The following is a 17,781-nucleotide window of genomic DNA, read 5'->3' as shown; positions in this document are numbered from 1 at the left end:
CCTGCCCCTCAGCCCTCGGTTTACCTATCACGAGGGAGGTGCTGAGCAACGGGATCAGGAAGCCGTCAAAGCAGCCTCGCAGCTCCAAGGGGCAGCAGGACTCCGGCCCTCAGAAGGCCGGCCCAGGCGGGCACTGGAAGGTTTGAATTTGAAACTCCCAGGACACCGCATAGAGGAGGTGGAGACTGAGTGAGAGCTGTCAGCCCACGGGGTTTTGGCCAGGACAGACCAGCAGCCATTACTGAGCACCTGTAGGTCAGGCCAATGCGGGCTGCTGAGGATGCAGTGCGTTTCAGAGATCCAGATGCCCCTTGGGGCCCAGGCCAGCCAGGGAGATGACCAGCAGGCGGGAATCCCATGGGAGCTCGGTCTTCTGAAGGGGGGAGGGCAGAGTTGATGGCTGTAGGGGCTTAATCAATGTCTGTGGGACTTCAGGCCCCTCCCAGGAGTCACCCCCCTGTGCACCTGACCCTGAGGGCACCCCCACCGGCCACTTGGCCCTTTCGCTTCCTGTCAGCGCTCCAGGCAGGGCCTCGTCCACGCAGATGCTGCAGGGGCCCCGCCCGGCCTGAAGGAAATTGGGGAAGTGATTCTAGGCAGGGCAGCAACATCTGTCTGCTCGGGCACCCCTCCCCAACTGGCCACACGTCCTTTCTCTGAAAAGAAATAGCACCCGCACCCACCACAGATATTAATAAAAAGCTCTAGAAACAAGTCACAGAATCGCACACACGAAGGCAAATCTTTCTGGATTTCCGGAACGCAAGGGTCTGGAGTAGGGCCCTGACCCCCAAACCCTCTCCTGTTCTCGTCAGCCTTGCCTATGACCAGGGCCATCTGTGAAGTGGGAGGGGTGCACCTGGGCGTCCAGGTGAAGATGAGGGACTCATGGGAAGCAGGGTCTACAGGGCGGAGGGTCTGGCTTTAGGAAGATGGCTGGGGGGAGGGGCAACAGGAGGAAACACCTTGGTGGCAGGACAAGGCTGGTGGCCCACCAGCCCCACGTCACAGTGGGGAACCTAAGGCCCACAGGGGATACCAGCAGGCCCGGCATCGAGGAAACGCTCAGGACAGGGATCAGCAGACACTTCCAGGAAGGGGAGCAGAGGGTCGGCGTCCCAGGCTGTCATGCAAACGGCATACAAATCCAGGGGGCCCCCTACCCACAGCCCTGGCCCTAGCTGACCACTATCCACTTTACAGACAGGGAAATAGAGGTGCTGAGAGAACACCATGAAGACGGACTCAAACCCAGGTGGAGCCCAGGCAGCCCCTCGGTGCCTCTGGGATGGCTGCAGGGTGCACCCGCCTCACCAGCCTCACCAAGTGGGGAGGAACCCCTGCCCCCAAGAGCCTCGCACTCAGGGGCTCTGGGCCAAGGCTCAGGGTCAGGGAGCCCCAAATCCAGAGTCTGCCTCCTCCCCTTCAGCAATTACTAATCGGATGTTCCACGCCGACCCTGGGGCATTTCACAGGGGATGCCAGGCCTGCACAACCCAAACATGACAGTCTCGTGATCCTGGACGCCGGCTTGCAGAGGCCTCGGTCCAAGCCCTGCGCCCAGGGCCCGGCACCCGGGAATTAAAAATCTTGTCCTGGGTTTCCTCAGAAAGGAACCAGCCCTGTTTCCCTGCAGTCGGGCCCCCAGGCAGTCCCAGAACACACCAGAGGGACTTTCCCAGTGGTTGGAGCTGTTTAGGAAGCTCTACCTGGCCAGGGAGTGAGGTCCCCGTCACTCCCAGCCCAGATTCTCCGAACAAACACCCAGCCAGTGCCAGCAGCTTCAGGAGTGGAAGGCCAGGGGACAGGTGCCACCGTGCCCCAGCCGAGCTGACCTGGTCCCCTGTAACGGACAGCAGCAGATACAGCAGGAAGGAACAAGGCTGCCTCCCGCCTCCCACCCAGGAGTCAAGAGCAGAGGTCCTCAAACTTTTTAAACAGGGGGCCAGTTCACTGTCCCTCAGACCGTTGGAGGGCCGGACTATAGTTTAAAAAAAAAAAACTATGAACAAATTCCTATGCACACTGCACATATCTTATTTTGAAGTATAAAAACAAAACAGGAACAAATACAATATTTGTATTTGCATGTGGCCCGCGGGCCGTAGTTTGAGGACCCCTGGTCAAGAGGAAGGGGCCCTAGTGGGCTCAGGCCCTGGAGTGCCGCCCACAGGGAACACCCAAGCCTCTGCCAGACCCAGGCCGAGGGCAAGAAACAGGAACTTGATGACCCATGTTGGTGGCCAGTAGCCTCAGGGTGCCGCAGGAGGGGGACCCCCACTCCTAGAACATCCCCACTTCCTTCAGAAAATTCTCCTGAAGGGAAGCATGGAGGAGAGAGGAGATGCCAGCTGGGCAGCCCTGGCAAGCCCTTGACTGGCACCCACCACATCCTGCCCTTCTCCTCCTCCAGGACACTAGGTAAACGGTAACCAGTAACGATGACGATGAAATGCCAGCAGCCAGCCATCTGCATCTCTGTAAGGCTAGGCTCTACCCTGCATGGTGATGACAACGAAATGAATAACCCAGAAGTGACTACAGGCCCTACTTCCCTTCCAAGAATCGGGCACCCATTAGTAGTCGCTGAAGGGGACGGGGAGGGGGAAGGTAGGCCAATGGCTGAGCAGGGCGGGGAGAGGGTGGCACCCATGCACACCCATCCACAGGGCACTCGCCAGCCTGCTGGCCCTGGGAAAGTGGCAGTTGAGTAGGAATTATGGGGCAACGGAAGGGCGGGGAGGTAGGGGGGATGGGTGGGCGGGATACAGAGAGGGAAAGAGACAGAGAGGCATGGGGGAGAGACAGCAAAACCAGGAGGCTCCATTAACAGACAGACGCAGTCAGGGTCCCAGCCCCCTGGTTGTCCCCTGGCCTGCCAGCCCGCATCAGAGAAGCTGACCCAGCCTGCATCCCAGGGAAGAATTCACGGAGCTGATCATAGAAGGGGATTAAATAAGAACAGAAGGAAGGGGCAGCCAGCCCCTGCCTGGTCTGCAATGGGGGGCCCTTTAGTGTTGGGGGCTTGGAGCCTGGGCAGGTGCCCTCTCGGGTGGGGGCCTCCCAAGCCCAGACGAGCCACATTTGTAGCGATGAGCTCAGACCACTATTCGGGGCGGGGGTTTGGGAGCACAGCCTAACAGGGCAGAGGCCAGGGTGACCATGGGGCAGATCCTTCATGGGGCTCAGCACTGAGGCACATGGCCCTTCCTGGCCACGCCAGCCTGGAGAGAGATGGCAGACAACCCCCCAGGAGACCAGCAGAACTCACGCGCACCACTTCAATGGTTCCACCCCGACAGAAACCGCCAGCCCCGACCCCACCCAGAGAGCCACACAGCCCCCCAACCTGGACCTCTATGCGGCTCACAGACCCTGCTGATGTGCCCAGGGCTCTGCCCACCCTAATCTGGTCTCCCAGTACACACCTGGACACGCCCGTCCACCCAGACACAGACACACAAACACAGACACACCCTTGTTTTCTGGCTCAAAGATAATGGCCCCAGACAGCCTGCCCTTGGCCCACTGGGTCCCCTGCCCCCGCCCCCACACCAGGCTGTAAGAGGATAGCAACTCCTGTCTGTTTTCTTTACAGATTCGTCCCCGGTGCCCAGAATGGGGGCTGGTACACAGCAGGTGCTCCATGCATATTTGTGGAAGGACCGGGCGCAGGCACGTGCACACAGGTGCACAGCCTGACTTTCTGCCTGAACCCAGTCCCACGACCTCATGGGTGGGACAGTAAGGGTCTCCTTGACTCAACCCAATTCCCAAAGCAGAGTGGGCAGCTGGTGGGGGCCGGGCCGTGCACATCATGTGCCGAGCAGGCCCTGGCTCCCTCCTGAAAGTGCCCATCCGAGCGCCATGTCAGGGGTCCAAACCTTCTTCAGGTTCTGAATTATGTCCTGGGCTTGCAAGGGTGGCGAGCGGTACTGACTGCACCTTCCCTGGCCCCTACCCCTCAGCCCCATGAGACCCCTGCCAGCCCCGACCACGGTGCAAGGCCAAGTCCTGAGCTGAGGCCTTCAATAGGCAGGCTGGTTACAATTTAACCCTGTGACCCCTAATTGTCCTTTGGCCGAAAGCAGCCAGGCAGTCAGAAAAGGGGCGGTCTGCACCCCGCCCCCACGCATGACCACCCACCGGCCAGTACCCCCAGCTGCTCCCCTGACCAGGCATGGAGTGCAACCTGACATGGCGACAGCATCTGTGATGGGGGTGCGGGGCTATCACAACAAAGGGTGAGGGGGACTCCCCACCACATCACTATAGGTGGTGCTGGCTGTGGGAATTAGAACGTTTAGGGGGTTGAAGGGCCTTTGTGTCAAGAGTAAAAACTGAGGCACAGAGTGGGCCAAGCCCTCGATCAGAGAGGGCACAGCCCTGCCTAAGATCACACAGCACACGAGGGGAAGGAATCGAGCAGGGTGGTGGGAGTCTCCATGGCCCCTGGGCCCTGTCAGCACTGTAGTCCGATCCACTGCAGGCAGGCGAGGGCAGCTGACCAATGTGAACCACTGACCAGGGGACCTGACTTTCTGGTTACAGTTAATGGGCACCACCGAGACCTCACACCGCACAGGGCAGGGGAGCCCAGCGGCGGCAGGCATGCAGGCCCACACACAGGCACCTGTGGGAGCCAGCTGTGTGTAGGTGCTCTCACACGTGTGTGCTTGCAGACCCCCACCTACACGGCCAGGTGCAAACAAAGCCACAGGAGACTGTCACCCCATCACATATAGACACCAGGAGCACTCTAGGCACCGGAGTCAGCACATTCTGGGACACCCAGTCACCCCCAGGTGTGTCCGGACCCCAGGGCGGACTCAGCAACATGTCCACATAAGTTGGAGACACGTCACATGGTAAGCACATGCAGACATACACACACATCAGGACTTGAGCATTTGCCCAAGATGACAGATCCACATAGAAGATGCGCCCTGGCCAGTGTGACTGAGTTGGTTGGAGCGCCGTCCCATACACCAGAAAGTGGCGGGTGGATTCCAGGTCAGGGCACGTACCCAGGTATTGGGTTCAATCCCGTTGGGGTGCAGTGCGGGAGGCAACCGATAGGTGTTTCTCTCTTACATCGATATTTCTCTCCCTCCCCCCCCCACTTCCTCTCTATAAAGTTAATTAAAAAAAAAAAAAAAAAAAAGACACCGCAGATGGGTCTACATGGCCTCAGAACACACACACACACACACACACACACACACACACGAAAGCCACGCACAAGCACAGGCGTGTGTTACGCACAAGAGGGTTCAAATGTCCCCGGGCCCTAGCTCTGGCAGACAGACTCCGACACTCTCAGGGCCCTGGGAAGACGGGACCCCACAGCCCACGGAACCATATGCACCACCACGTCCCCACACCCACGTGCACACGCACACACCCTGCCAGCGGGCGGCCCCCACGTGGCTCACCCACGCTCATTCCCTGCTGGGCGCTCAGGAGGACACTGCCTGCCAGGCACCGCTCCCTCCGTCAGCCGCGTGTGTTATTAGAGAGCGTGAGGCGTGGCTGGGCACTTGGCAGCGCCACCAGGGTGGGGAGCTGGCAGTGGGCGTGGGGCCAGGCCACAGCGGTGACCCCATGGTGGTGACCCTGTGGCTGGGTGACAGCATAGGGGCCAGATAAGGTTCTTCCGGCTGAGTCAGTGTGGTTCCCAGGGCTGGCACGGGCAGGGGCATGGTGCCAGGGGCTGGCGGGCAAGCACCCTCCCCGCACCCGCCATGACCCAGCTGGCTCTGAGCCAACAGCCACAGCAGCTTTGATGAGGCAGGCGCTGCCCTAGGCAGGGAGGGCTGGGCTCCCCAGGGGCTTCCCAATACCCCTCCCCACCCCTTTGAACACGGCCCAGGACTCCCAGCGCCTCGGGAAGACACCTGGTGCCAGAGCTGGCTGGCCCAGCACCCACGGGGCCTGGCCCCTGGCCCACTCGGTCTCAGAACCCAGTGTCTGACCTGGCCTTTGCCCAGGCTGTGTCCTTTCCCTGGAATGCCCTCCTCACTGGGAAGATTCCTACTCATCCTCTGTCCCCATCCAAAAGGCTCAGCTGTGACGCCGGCCGCTCACCTCTGCCTGGCCCGTGGGCTCCTGAAGAGGCCTCCCAGCATCTCCCCCACCCCCCACCTAAATCCTGCCAAGACCGCCTGCGAGCCTACTTCTGGTTTGCCCTAATATTCTTCCCACCTCTTCCCTCCCCCTTTATGTTCCAGCCACACTATTCCAAGAAGCAAACCCTACCCTTCTCTGCCCACCTGGCAAACTTTTTCATGCCCTGCAAAGCCCCCGCTCCAATGCCCCTTCCTCTGGGCAGCCTTCCTTCCAATCCTCTTCCTCTAGCCCAGCCCTGACCCCCCTAGGACTGGGGATACCTGTGTCCTGATCTATATTCCCCAGCCTGGGGGGCTGCCAGGCAGGATAGAGAAAATGTCTGCCACCTCCTCCCTGAGCCCCAGCAATTCCAGCTCCCACCCCGCCCCACCCCGCCCCACCCCACCCCACCCCTCCCGACACTGCCCCAAGCAGCTCCGGTCAGGCCAGAGATGTTCACTGCAGTGTTTACAACAAGGAAACAGAGAAGCAGACCAGCACTGGTGTCAGCCCCACAAGGGAATGCTGCATGGAGCTAACAAAAACCAGGCAACTAGGGACATTCTCATAGACAGTCAGATGCTGAGTGAGGAGAGCATGAAAACACCCACAAAAAGCAGTGTCCAGAGACAAACGGCAGGGGAGGGGGGTTAGAGAGCAACCAAAGGACTTGTATGCACGCATATTAGCATAACCAATGGACACAGACACTGGGGCGGTGGGGGCTTGCCCAGGGTGGGAATGGCTTGGGGGGGCGGGGTGGTGGTTAAGCAGGGCGGGGTGGGGGGGTGGGGGGGAGAGACATATGTAAAACTTTAGACTATAAATAAAAAAAACAAAAGCAGTGTCCAGCTGAGCAATGGGTGGAACCACCCACATCTCTGAAAGGTCCCATGTCTGGGCACACGTGGGTAGATATAGGCCCGGAAAAACCATGGCTGACACCGGCCAGTTTGGGGTGGGGGCTGTCAGCCTCGAGCTTCGATGGAAGCAGTCCATGTTCTCTCCCCACAAGAATGGTGTCTAGTGTTAATTCTGGAACAAAAAATGAACTTAAAACATGTCCTCTAGGAATCCACTGGCCCTGTCTTTGGGGTTCGTGGGTCGCCCGGGGACGCAGAATAAAACCTTTTCTTTTCTTTCTAAAAAAAAACACCAAAAAACAAAAAACCATGTCCTCTAGCTGAGGACACCTCTGAGACCCATGGCTTCACCTCCCAGTCCCTAAACCCATACCCAGGGCCACATGTGTCAGAGAGGAGCAGGACACCCCTGGAATAAATGGGCCCCAGGAGGCCCGGGGGTGGGGGAGGCCAGCTGGGGCCCTTGGTGAGGAGGCAGCCAGTGGCCTCTTGGGGCTGCTGGTGGCCATTTCTGCCCAAGTGCCCACTGTGTCCAGGCACTGGGTCCTGAGGCCTCAGTGTGACGCCTTGGACCAGCTGCTGCCGTTTCAGGTAAAGCTGCTAGGCTTCCCTTCAACCCCGAAGCCAGTGGCCCCGGCCCCTTGCCGGTCCATCCGCTCCCCCAGGAATGCTCTGGCAGGTGCTGGGCCAGGTTACCCTGGAATCCAATCCCAGCTCTGACACCTCCCCCAGGGCAAGGGCCTCAGTTTCCCCATTTGCACAACAGGGGCCATGGCAATGCCTCCCCCGTGGCATCAAGAGGATACACATGAGACATATATGAGCTGTGCCATCTGCTGCCTGCGGCACAGTTAAGCGACAATATTAGGCAAATTGTCATCTCTGACCTCCTTTACAGGTTATGTGGTGAGCAGACATTACCTTGGAAAGCAGGGAAAAGTAGCCCAACATTTAATGCAAATCAAAACCACCGTTGAGCCAGAACCGGTTTGGCTCAGTGGATAGAGCGTCGGCCTGCGGACTGAAGGGTCCCAGGTTCGATTCCGGTCAAGGGCATGTACCTTGGTTGCGGGCACATCCCCAGTGGGGGGCGTGCAGGAGGCGGCTGATCAATGTTTCTCTCTCATTGATGTTTCTGGCTCTCTGTCCCTCTCCCTTCCTCTCTGTAAAAAATCAATAAAATATATTAAAAAAAAACAAAACAAACAAACCACCGTTGAGATGCCACGGGGACTCCCACCCACACACACGGCTGGAACCAGGCATGACAGGTGCTGGTGAGAACTGGGAGAAACTGGAGCCTCATGCACGGCAGGTGCGATGCAAAATGGGGCAGGGCTGTGGCCAGCACTCAGCAGCTCCTCGACACATCAAACGCAGAGTTACCATCTGAACCAGAAAGCCCACTGCTAGGTGCACACCCAAGACAAGTGAAAACCTATGTTCACACAAAAACCTGCACATGAACATGCATGTTCACAGCAGCACGAAGCCACCCAAGTGTCCGCCCACGGAGAAGTGGACAAGCTCAATGGGACCCATCCACACTCCGGAATATCACTCGGCCATGAAAAGGGGCGGAGCACTGACACTCACTACAGTGGGGATGGACCTTGAACACACGATGCTCAGTGAGAGAAGCCAGACACCCAAGGCCACACAGCGTGTGATTCTATTTATGTGAAATGCCCAGGACAGGCACATCCACGGAAAATGGGTCAAGGGCCGGGGAAGGGGATGAGGGGAACTGTTAAAGGGGATGCAACTCCTTTCTGGGGGATGAAATGTCCCAAAATTGATGTGGTGATGGGCGCACAAGCCTGTGAATATACTAAAAACCAGTGAATTGCACCCTTTAAATGGGTGAATTATGTACCATGCAACTTTTCTATCAATAGAGCTGTTTGAAAATGCCAACACTGATTTGAGTTCTTAAGACAAAGGGTTCAAATCCTTTAGCGGCTGAAGATCTGTGAGGAGGAGTTTGCCGATTTAAAATCCCACAATGGCACTTTCTAAAGCCCACGCATGGCCGTGTCGGTGACAGGAAGCCACCAGGATGTCACCAGATGCCACATCCGACGCCAGGAGGCTGAGATCCTAATCACGGCCTGTTACACACCCTCATCCCCAGCCAGCAGCTCCGGGTGAGCTTCATGAGAGTACGTGTCTGGGGGGGTTTCCAGGTTTTCCAGGAAAGATTTTGTGGTCACGAGCCCACTGCTCCTGGCCCCTCCCCAGCCTGGCTGTTCCCAGACCTATAGCCGACAGTGAAACGTCAAGGCTGTCGAGGGTTTCAGGGCAGAAGTCAGGCCCCGCCAAGATCAGGGAGGAAGAGGCAGAGATGATGCCAAGTGGATGGCCGGCCGGCTGGCTGCCACGTGCCAGGAAGGGGGTGGGGCAGCGCCAGAGTCAACACGGCCCCCAACATCTGCCAAGCTGGCTGGGCCCAAGCCACTATTGACACTGGCTGCACAGGTGCCTGGCTAGCTGGGTGGGCAGGCAGCACCAGCAGTAGGACCTGCCATAAACGGGCAAAAATAAGCTCCAGCACCACAGAGCAGGCCCCCGGTGGCCCCAAACCTCCCTCAGCCCACCTCATCTCGGAATACAGGCCCATCACCTCTGGGACCCAGACCAGTAGTGTCTGGCCCCTATGCACAAGCCAAGCCGGGTCCCACCGCAGGGCCTTTGCACGGGCTGTTTCCTCTGCCAGGCACACCATGTGTGTGCCTGGCTCCTTCTCCTACAAGGCTCAGCCCAAAGGTCACGTTCTAAGAGGCTCGCTGCTTCCTCTGTAAAAATGCCGACCACATCCCATGTTATTATCCATTTACTGGTTTACTGACCTTCTCCACCCACAACAGAAAGAAACCATGAGAGTGAGTTTGTAACACTGAAGCTCCCTGACCGTCTGGCCTCAGAAACTGTGACCTGACCCTGTGTATACCCAGACATCACCGTCACGTCCCCGACAAGTGGGACAATGGCTCCGGAGGCTCTTTGTTCCCGACATGCGAAAAGGTCTTTGGGGTCAGGGCTTCTAACCCCTGTCCCCACCTGGCCTGACCACCAACGCCCCCCCTCCCTCCATCAGTGTTGGGGCCAGGGGAGCAGGGGTTCTGTCAACCTCTGATGCCCCAAGGGCCGCACAACCTCGCCCCTCCCACCTGGCTGTGATGCTGTGAGCCAGCGGGGTCTGTCCAGCTGTGACTCCCAGCCTGAGGGCTGTGTGCAGGGCAGACAGCAAATATTTGGTGGCTAAGTAAACACGACTCGCCTACAACATGTCCATCTGTGTTATGTTGAACCCGGAGGACGCCAGGGGCTCGGAGTCTGCAGAACCTGCTTCCAACACCATGCCTGTTTTCTCATCTACAAAATGGGGTGAGCAGCCACCTAGCAAGGGTGTTCTTCCCAAAGGGAGGGAAACTGAGGCAGGGAGCAGGGTGGGGCCGTCAGTCCTCCATGCAGGTTCAGGCTGGTGGCCACATTCAGGGGGTGTTTAACACCCCCTCCCGTCCTTGAAGCTGGCCTGGCCAACCCCGCGATACCAACCCTCCCGCCTTCCCACCTCCTCCATCCCTGTCACTCCCAACACAGCCCCCATGGGTCCAATTTCCAGTTCTTTGCTTCATCGGTGAGTTTTCTGATTGCCTGAACGCAAGTCTCCGAGGGCTCCTGAGTCCCAGCATCCCTTTCTCCAAGTGAAGCAGAGAGAGAATCTACTGGCTCTGAGTCCCTAGAGACCAGCGCAGGGTAGCCGGGCTTCACCTCCCTCTGGGAGGGGCTCGCAGCCAATCCTGGAGCCAGCATCTGGAAGGGAGCTACCCGGAGGCCACTCTCGGGTGCCGTCATGTTCACAGCCCCGCGGAGCCCCAGCAAGGCTGGGCTCTGGGCCAGGGAGGCCAGGTCCCCTCCAGCCACTCCTAGAGGTCGGGGCAGGGCCCAGCTGGCCGAGGATGGAATGCAAGCCCCACTGGCCGCCGAGGCCGCCATCTGGTTTCCATCTGCCCAGCCCAGCTCGGCCCAACTTCAAAGGATGCCCCGCCCGGCCACTTCCTCTGCCCTGGCCGCCCTTGGAAAGGCACCAGAATGGCCTGCTTCCTCCCCGCCCCTCCAGAGCCCCAGGGTGCTTGGCTGTCCACACCAACCACACAACGTGGACACCTCCTGCTCAGCCAACCGCCTGGGCCTCAATCTACTGAACTCCACTCAGGAGGCCGGACCGACAAGGCCTCCAGCCCCACGTCACCGGGCCACACCCACAAACCAGGCCCGGCTAGGTCACTGCACAGCCTCTGCCTGGGCCATTCCCTCCACTCTGAACCTGTCTCCTCGCTCTGTCCCCCTGCTTGTCCTTCTGGTGCAGACACCAAGAGCCCCCACTTCTCTCTCCTGGCTTGCGTCCCCCATCTTAATGCATTCAACAGCCAGCCCACCCATGGGATCCCTAGCATCCAGTTGGCACTTGTAGGTGGGAGGTAAAAGCCAGCCATCAGGCCAGTTGGAAGAACCCAAGTAACAGCGAGGTGGGCCCTGCCTCCACTGTCCCCATTACGGCACATGACACATGACCTACCTGCTTGAACTGCTCCTCATACGTCCAGTCCCCGTGGTCAGGAGGCTGCAGCTGGGGTACCACGTGGGTAGCCCCTCCCGGGTGGGCTGGGCCAGCCCCTGGGCGCTCCTGGCTGCCCAGCACCCGGGGCCCACCGTCACCACCGCGGAAGGCCTGGGGCAGCTGGGCCTTGTGGGGGAACAGGGCTGCAGGGCCCAAGCCAGCAGAGCCCGGGGGCCCAAGCCCCTCCTCATCCTCATAGTCTTCCTCCTCTTCCTCCTCGTCCTCATCCCCCAAGTCTTCCTCCAGCTCTTCCTCCTCCTCTTCCTCCTCTTCCCATTTTGGCTTCCTGGGGCAGGCAGAGTGCAGAGGTCAGGAGAGAAGGCACCAGCTCACCCCTGTCCCAGGGCAAAGCCGGCTCCTCATCCTAGACTGGGTTTCCTCTCTCAACACGGGGAGGTTGGGCTGCCCCAGCTGCTGAGAGGGCCTGGAAGCAGAGCATGGGCCATACACCTCTTGATCCCAGTTAGCTCTGACCAAACTGTAGCTATTCCTTTGACACAAACCCCAGTCCCTGCCTAGTGCTAATTGGCTCCCCCTCGCCTTTCCCTGCTGCACCAGCTGCCTTTCTGAGCCTTGAAAATGTTAAGCTGGTTCCTTCCTTAGGGCCTTTGCTCAGGCTGTTCCCTCTACTCGGCATGCTGTTCCAGGCTTCCTGGCCTTTCCTAGGGACTGTCACTACTCTGCCCATCATTCTAGAAAATTAATGCTGGCCCCGGCCACCCCCCTCCCTAGCACCTCTGCTTCAATTTCTTGACAGCCCCAATCACAACCTGCACTTGCCCCACTGCTTTGCTTTTTAAAGTCTTCCCGCCCTAGCTGGTTTGGCTCAGTGGATAGAGCGTCAGTCCCGGGTTCGATTCCGGTCAAGGACACATACTTTGGTTGCAGGCTCCTCCCCGGCTCGGGGCTTGTGCAGGAGGCAACCAATTGATATCGCTCACATCGATGTTTCTGTCTTTCCCTCTCTCTTCCACTCTCCCTAAAAATCAATGGAAAAATATCCCTGGGTAAGGGCTAACCAATAAAAAGTTTTCCCAGTGCCCTGGCTGATGTGGCTCAGTTGATTTGAGCATCGTCCCAAACACCAAAAGGCAGTGGGTTTGATTCCCAGTCAGGGTACATACCCAAGTTTTGGATTCGATCCCTAGTTGGGGTGCATATGAGGCAACAGATTGATCGATGTTTCTCTCTCTCTCTCTGCCTTCCTCTTTCTCTCAAATCAATTTAAAAAAATTTGTTAAGTCTTCCCAGAAAGATCCCACTGGGGTCCCACCAGCACCCAGTTCAGGGTCCACATTGGACTCCTGTGAAACACAGACCCCAGCGAGCCAACTAATGCCCACCCTGTGCAAGTCCTACCCCGTCCACCAACTTTATCTGCCCCTGACGTTGGATCTGCTGTAGCCTCACTGGGTGATGGGGCCACTGGGCCTGTGTGGCTAGTTCTGTTTAAATTAAGATGAAATAAGCTACAAACACTAATCCTCAACCACATCTCTGAACTGGCCACATTTCACATTCAGTAGCCACTTATGACTAGACAGTGCATGTGGAGAACATGTCCACTGCCATCCAGAACATTCTAAAGGGTGGCACTTCCGTAGGGAGCTTTGTCCTGCCCTTACAACTCTGTCACCAAGACCTAGACACCATTCAGTGCACAAAGCCCTCAGACCCTCACTCACAGGTCATCATCAGAGCCCATATCCTCGAAGTGCCCATCGCCTTCGGCATGACCTGGCGCCTCCCTGCCTCGGCCAGGTGAGCCTGGTTGCCCCTCCTGGGCAGTGTCCTCGTCCTCCGAGCTGGGGGGCCTGTCCTCGGAGCCACCGGGGCTTGGTGCAGATCCGAGGCCAGCGGCAGCAGCCCGCATGGCGGCCAGGGCAGCCATCTGTGCCTGCTGCATTCGGGTGTTCTCGGGGTCTCTGTCCTCGTCCGAGGCAGCCTTGGAGAGGGCTGGGGGGCCACCAGGGGGCTCAGGCAGCAGTGGCTGCCGGGCCTCCAGCTCCTGGCGTGCCCGCTGCTGCCGCTGCAGGAGCGTCTCCATCACAGCCTGCAGCTTCATGGCCCTGCGGGCTGGGCCGCCCCGGGCACCAGGGGTGGGTGGCAGGGGCGGCCCCTTCGGGGAGGGGGCCCGGCCGCACTGCAGTGTGGGGGCCGCGGGGGAGCCGGGGCAGTGCAGGGTGGCGGAGGGTGGGGGCCACTCGGCTCAGACTGAGGGCTGGTAGGGCATGCCAACAGGCAGCACCTCCTTCTCACTCCGGGCACGAAGGAGCAGCGGCCGGCATCCAGTTCATTCACGTGTTTGCAGAAACCTGAGGGCAGTAAGAGAGACTGTCAAACCACACTGAGTTCCTTAGCGTCGTCCTCCCCACTGAGGTTGGACTGCAAAGGCCTCTGGGAAAATCCCTCCCATCCACTCCCAACAGGGAGCAAACCTGGAGGGCTCCTTGGAAGTGGAGAAGCACACTCTCCCCATCTCCCCTTCCTCTGTCCACCTTGGGAAGCACTGTTCCCCCGCACTGGACTCCGGAGGATCTCAAGGCAGCCCCACAGAGAAATAGGCAGTCGCCAACTGCACCTCCCAAGGACCCGTGTGGATTATTGCTTCATAAACAGAGCAGAGGACAAGGCATTCCTGGCCTCTGATTGGCTACAGCTGCCTGCTAGGCACCAGAACCCAAATGGGTTCTGGGTTCTGATTCCAGGTTCTAGGTGCTGGTGCTGGCTGGCCCAGAGGGCTCCAGGTACCCTCCTCTCTCAGGGTAACGGACAATGGCTGGCCCAAACTGTGCTTGCTGCATATGGATCCTGAGCTAAACCTCCCCCACTCATGCTCTCAGCCCTAAGCCTCAATCTCTCTGGACCTCAGTTTCCCCAGATGCAGAATGGTGCCCTAACTGCATCCACCTCGCTGTGTCAGGCAGAGATGAAGTGAGTTTATGATGGTGAATTTGGGTACAAAACAGGCACCACGTCATGTCAGTGTCAGGGAAGGAGGGGCTAGGTTGTCCCAATTCTGTGGATGAGGGAAACTGAGGCTTGGAGATGCCCTGCTAACAGGTGTCTGGGTGCCATGAGAGCCTCCCACACTGCTCCCGTGTGCTCTCTGCAGGGGGCTCCCCGTGCACTTCGGGACCCCACTCGGGGTCAACATCCCAGAATGCAATGTGCTGCCTGGGGTCCCTTCAGATCACCACCAACCCTGATGGCCAGGGCCTGCGGCAGACTCCGGAGAGGGATGTGCCAGAGCCTGGAACAACCTGGCTCCACCGGGACAGGAGGACGGGCTCTCACCCCAGCCCCCCACCCACCCAAGGCGCCAATAAAACAAATGCACAGAACTCATCAGGCCTGGTGGTGACATCCCAGATGCTACAGCACAGGGACAGTGGGGAGGGCAGGAGGGTCCAGGGGGCGGCCCCTAACCCAGCAAATGAACCTTCTACGGCTCTTAGCCACTCATGGGGCAGAAGGGTCTCACACAGGTGGGGCCAGTGGGCAAAGGCAGGGGCTCCTAGTTCCAGCTGATGCCATGTCCCCAACGATGGTGACCAGCTAAAAGGAGCCTGACACCACATCGACGTGCAGTGTAGCCCCCTCCCAAACGCCCCAGTCATGGAAGAGGCCCAGCGGCCCTCCACCTTCTCCTGGACCAGCCACTCATTACTCAGACCCCCTGGGGCCTCCGGGGTAAAAGGGCAATGGGGGGCAGGTGAATGGCCCCTGTAAAAAGTGGGAAGGGGCACCCCCCCCAAAAGACCTCAGTATCCAGCAGGCCAAGTGGTCCCTGGGCACAAAGACCCTCTCAGAGACCACAGTGCTGTCGAGTAACCAGGACCGCAAAGCAGCACCCAGCACCCCCTCCCCCGCGGCAGTCACCCCCCCCCCCCCCAGCTCCCAAAGTGCTGAGGGGACACTTCTCACCCAGTGTCCAGGGCCCACCGCCCCTCCCCCACTTTTGACAACTTCAGGACAAGCCCCCTCCCAAGGAAACGCTCCAGGCAATGCCCCCCACCTCTTTGGGGGGGGCATAAGGAAGAGGCCAGAGGAAGCCACTCCCCCCCACGCTCCCCCCCGCCTGGCCTGCTGGGTTTAATGACCCTTCCGGGTCACCCCCGGTGGGGGAGGGGAGCAGGGCAGGCCTCCACACCACGGCTTGAGGGGGCAGGTGGGAACCCCGGAGCCCCTCTGGGCCAGGCCAGGGCCCCCTCAAGGCTGCCATTAACCCTAAACTGGCAGCGCCCACCCCCTTCAGACCCCTCCCCCCAAGAGCCCTTTGTCCTCGGCCCCTACCCCCACTTTATGACAGCCCCCTGGGAAAGGCATTCCCCGGCGGGGACCTGGCAGGGATGGGGAGTGCTGAGTGGTCGTTAGGAACTGGCTGGGGGGGGGGGGGGAGGAGAAATCGGGCCACGCCCTCCCCCCCCCCCCCATGCCTCTGGGAGAGAGAGGTCACCCGCCCCGGCCGGGCCGGGGCTTGCAAAACACGGTTATTTAAAGAGTTGTGCAAGGCTGGGGCCCGCGGGTGGCGAAAGGGGCCCCTCACTCCACGGAGGGAAGGGAAGGGGGAGGGCGGGGCAGCAGGCTGGGGAGGGGGCTGGCGGGGTGGGGAGGGGGCAGCCCGGAGGAAGTGGGAGAGGAAACACTGAAGAAGAAATAAGACGACAAAAACCCCAGTCCGGTTTCAAACGCTTCTTGGAAAGCGGCGGATTTGCATGGGTGGGGGGGCAAGCCCTCGGCCCGGGCGAGTGAAAAACGGAAGATTATTGACAAACGCGCTGCCGAGGTCAGACGCTGAACGTTGGAATTGACAAACGCGCGCTCCTCGCGCTTCCTGCGCCCGCTTTGTGTCGGGGGGCACTGGACGGGGGAGGGGGCTTTCCCCCGGGATCCCCTCCGGAGAGCCGGGGACCCGGGTCGAACCCGCCCCCGAGCGCCGGCACCTCGGTGTCCCCTCCAGGGGCCGCTTTCGGCCCGGAGACCGACACTTTATAAACACACCGTCCGGGCAGGGGAGGGTCACCAGGGAACTGCCCTCCCCGGCCGGCGCTCCCACTGCTCCCGAATAAAACACCAGATTCCGGGGCGAAAAAAATGAACTGAATCGGGAGCGCAGCCCCCCGCGCGCGCCTGGAGACCATTTCCTTCCGCCAAAGGGGGAGCGCATCGGCGACCCCCGATCCACCCCGATCCACCCCGAGCGCGAGCACGCCCCTGTGCAACATGGTAGGTGATGAGGTCAACAGGAGGGTGCAGAGAAAAGCACCCCAACTCCTACCGCTAGGGTCGCCTTCCCGACGCTTGACCCCCATCCACATTCCCTGCCCACTTTAGGGACCCCCCGCACCCCGGACCGGAACCCGCGATTTAAAAGGCCATCACCCCCAACCCCAGCCTCACCGCGCCAGGCCCGTTCCCGGGGCGCATGCCCCGCGCCTGGCGTCCGGCCCAGCCCCGGCAGCGCCTGGCCTCCCGCCCGGGCCGCAAGCTGCGAGCTGCTGGCTCTCGGCCGCCGCCGGGTTTGTGCCGCGCGCGGACTCACCTAGCCGCGGGCCCAGTCCGCGTCTACACCCCCGTCCGACCGGATTGGTAAAAGTCACCCTGCGCGCGGCCTCCCCCGCCCCTCCCCTCCCCCCCACCGGCGCGCTCACCGCCGGGAAGACAAATCACCGGGTGACAAATCGCTCTCAGATGCAAATACCTCGCGGGTGATTCAGCGCCGCGGCCTGGGACGCGGGGAGGGGTCTCGCGAGGCCCCCTCCCCCTTCCCGGACGCCCCTCGCACCCCGCACCCCCACCCCCCTGCGCTTGGTGCGAACACGCCAGCCCAGCCCAGGGGTCTTGGGAGGGAAGGGAGAGTGGATGGAAATTTCCCAGTCGCGGGCCCTTTAAAAGATAATGCATAATAAAAGCCAGGGGAACGCCGCCGCGGAGGCCCCGCCCCCGGCCTAGGGACGGTGGGCAAAGTGTGCGCCGCGGCCCGGAGCGCACAGCGCGCGGAGGGCGCGGGCGGGACTCGGAGCGCCCGAGCGGGAGGAGGGGGAGGCTGGGGCGACCCGAGCCGGGTCGGGGCCCTCCTCCCCATCTTACCGAGCACCTGGGACGGACCCGCCAGGCTCGACGTTGCACCTCTGTCTCTTAGACTCGAGGGACCCGGCGCGAGCGACCTGGCCGCCTGCCCCG

The 17,781-nt window shown here is 60.2% G+C and overlaps 1 protein-coding gene across 2 annotated transcripts in view; it reads right to left on the bottom strand.

Annotated features, from left to right (window-relative positions):
* Positions 1 to 17,060, bottom strand: part of ARID3A (AT-rich interaction domain 3A) — a 35,284-nt gene extending 18,224 nt beyond the window's left edge. The window contains exons 1-3 of one of the 2 annotated variants that reach the window (XM_070415626.1): positions 16,999 to 17,060; positions 13,281 to 13,910; positions 11,554 to 11,881 (exon numbers count right to left, since the gene is read on the bottom strand). In XM_070415626.1, the coding sequence (XP_070271727.1) occupies positions 11,554 to 11,881; positions 13,281 to 13,660 (708 nt within the window). In that variant the 5' untranslated portion in view covers positions 13,661 to 13,910; positions 16,999 to 17,060. Of the gene's footprint in view, positions 1 to 11,553; positions 11,882 to 13,280; positions 13,911 to 14,033; positions 14,345 to 16,998 lie in introns of those variants that run through there. The other variant, XM_070415625.1, reaches the window with a different exon arrangement.
* Between the last annotated feature and the right edge of the window lie 721 nt (positions 17,061 to 17,781).

The sequence above is a fragment of the Myotis yumanensis genome, unplaced genomic scaffold (assembly GCF_028538775.1).
Source record: "Myotis yumanensis isolate MYYU_CA2020_CCGP unplaced genomic scaffold, mMyoYum1.0.hap1 SCAF_5, whole genome shotgun sequence".
Taxonomy (NCBI): domain Eukaryota; kingdom Metazoa; phylum Chordata; class Mammalia; order Chiroptera; family Vespertilionidae; genus Myotis; species Myotis yumanensis.
This window is presented reverse-complemented; position numbering and strand designations above follow the sequence as displayed.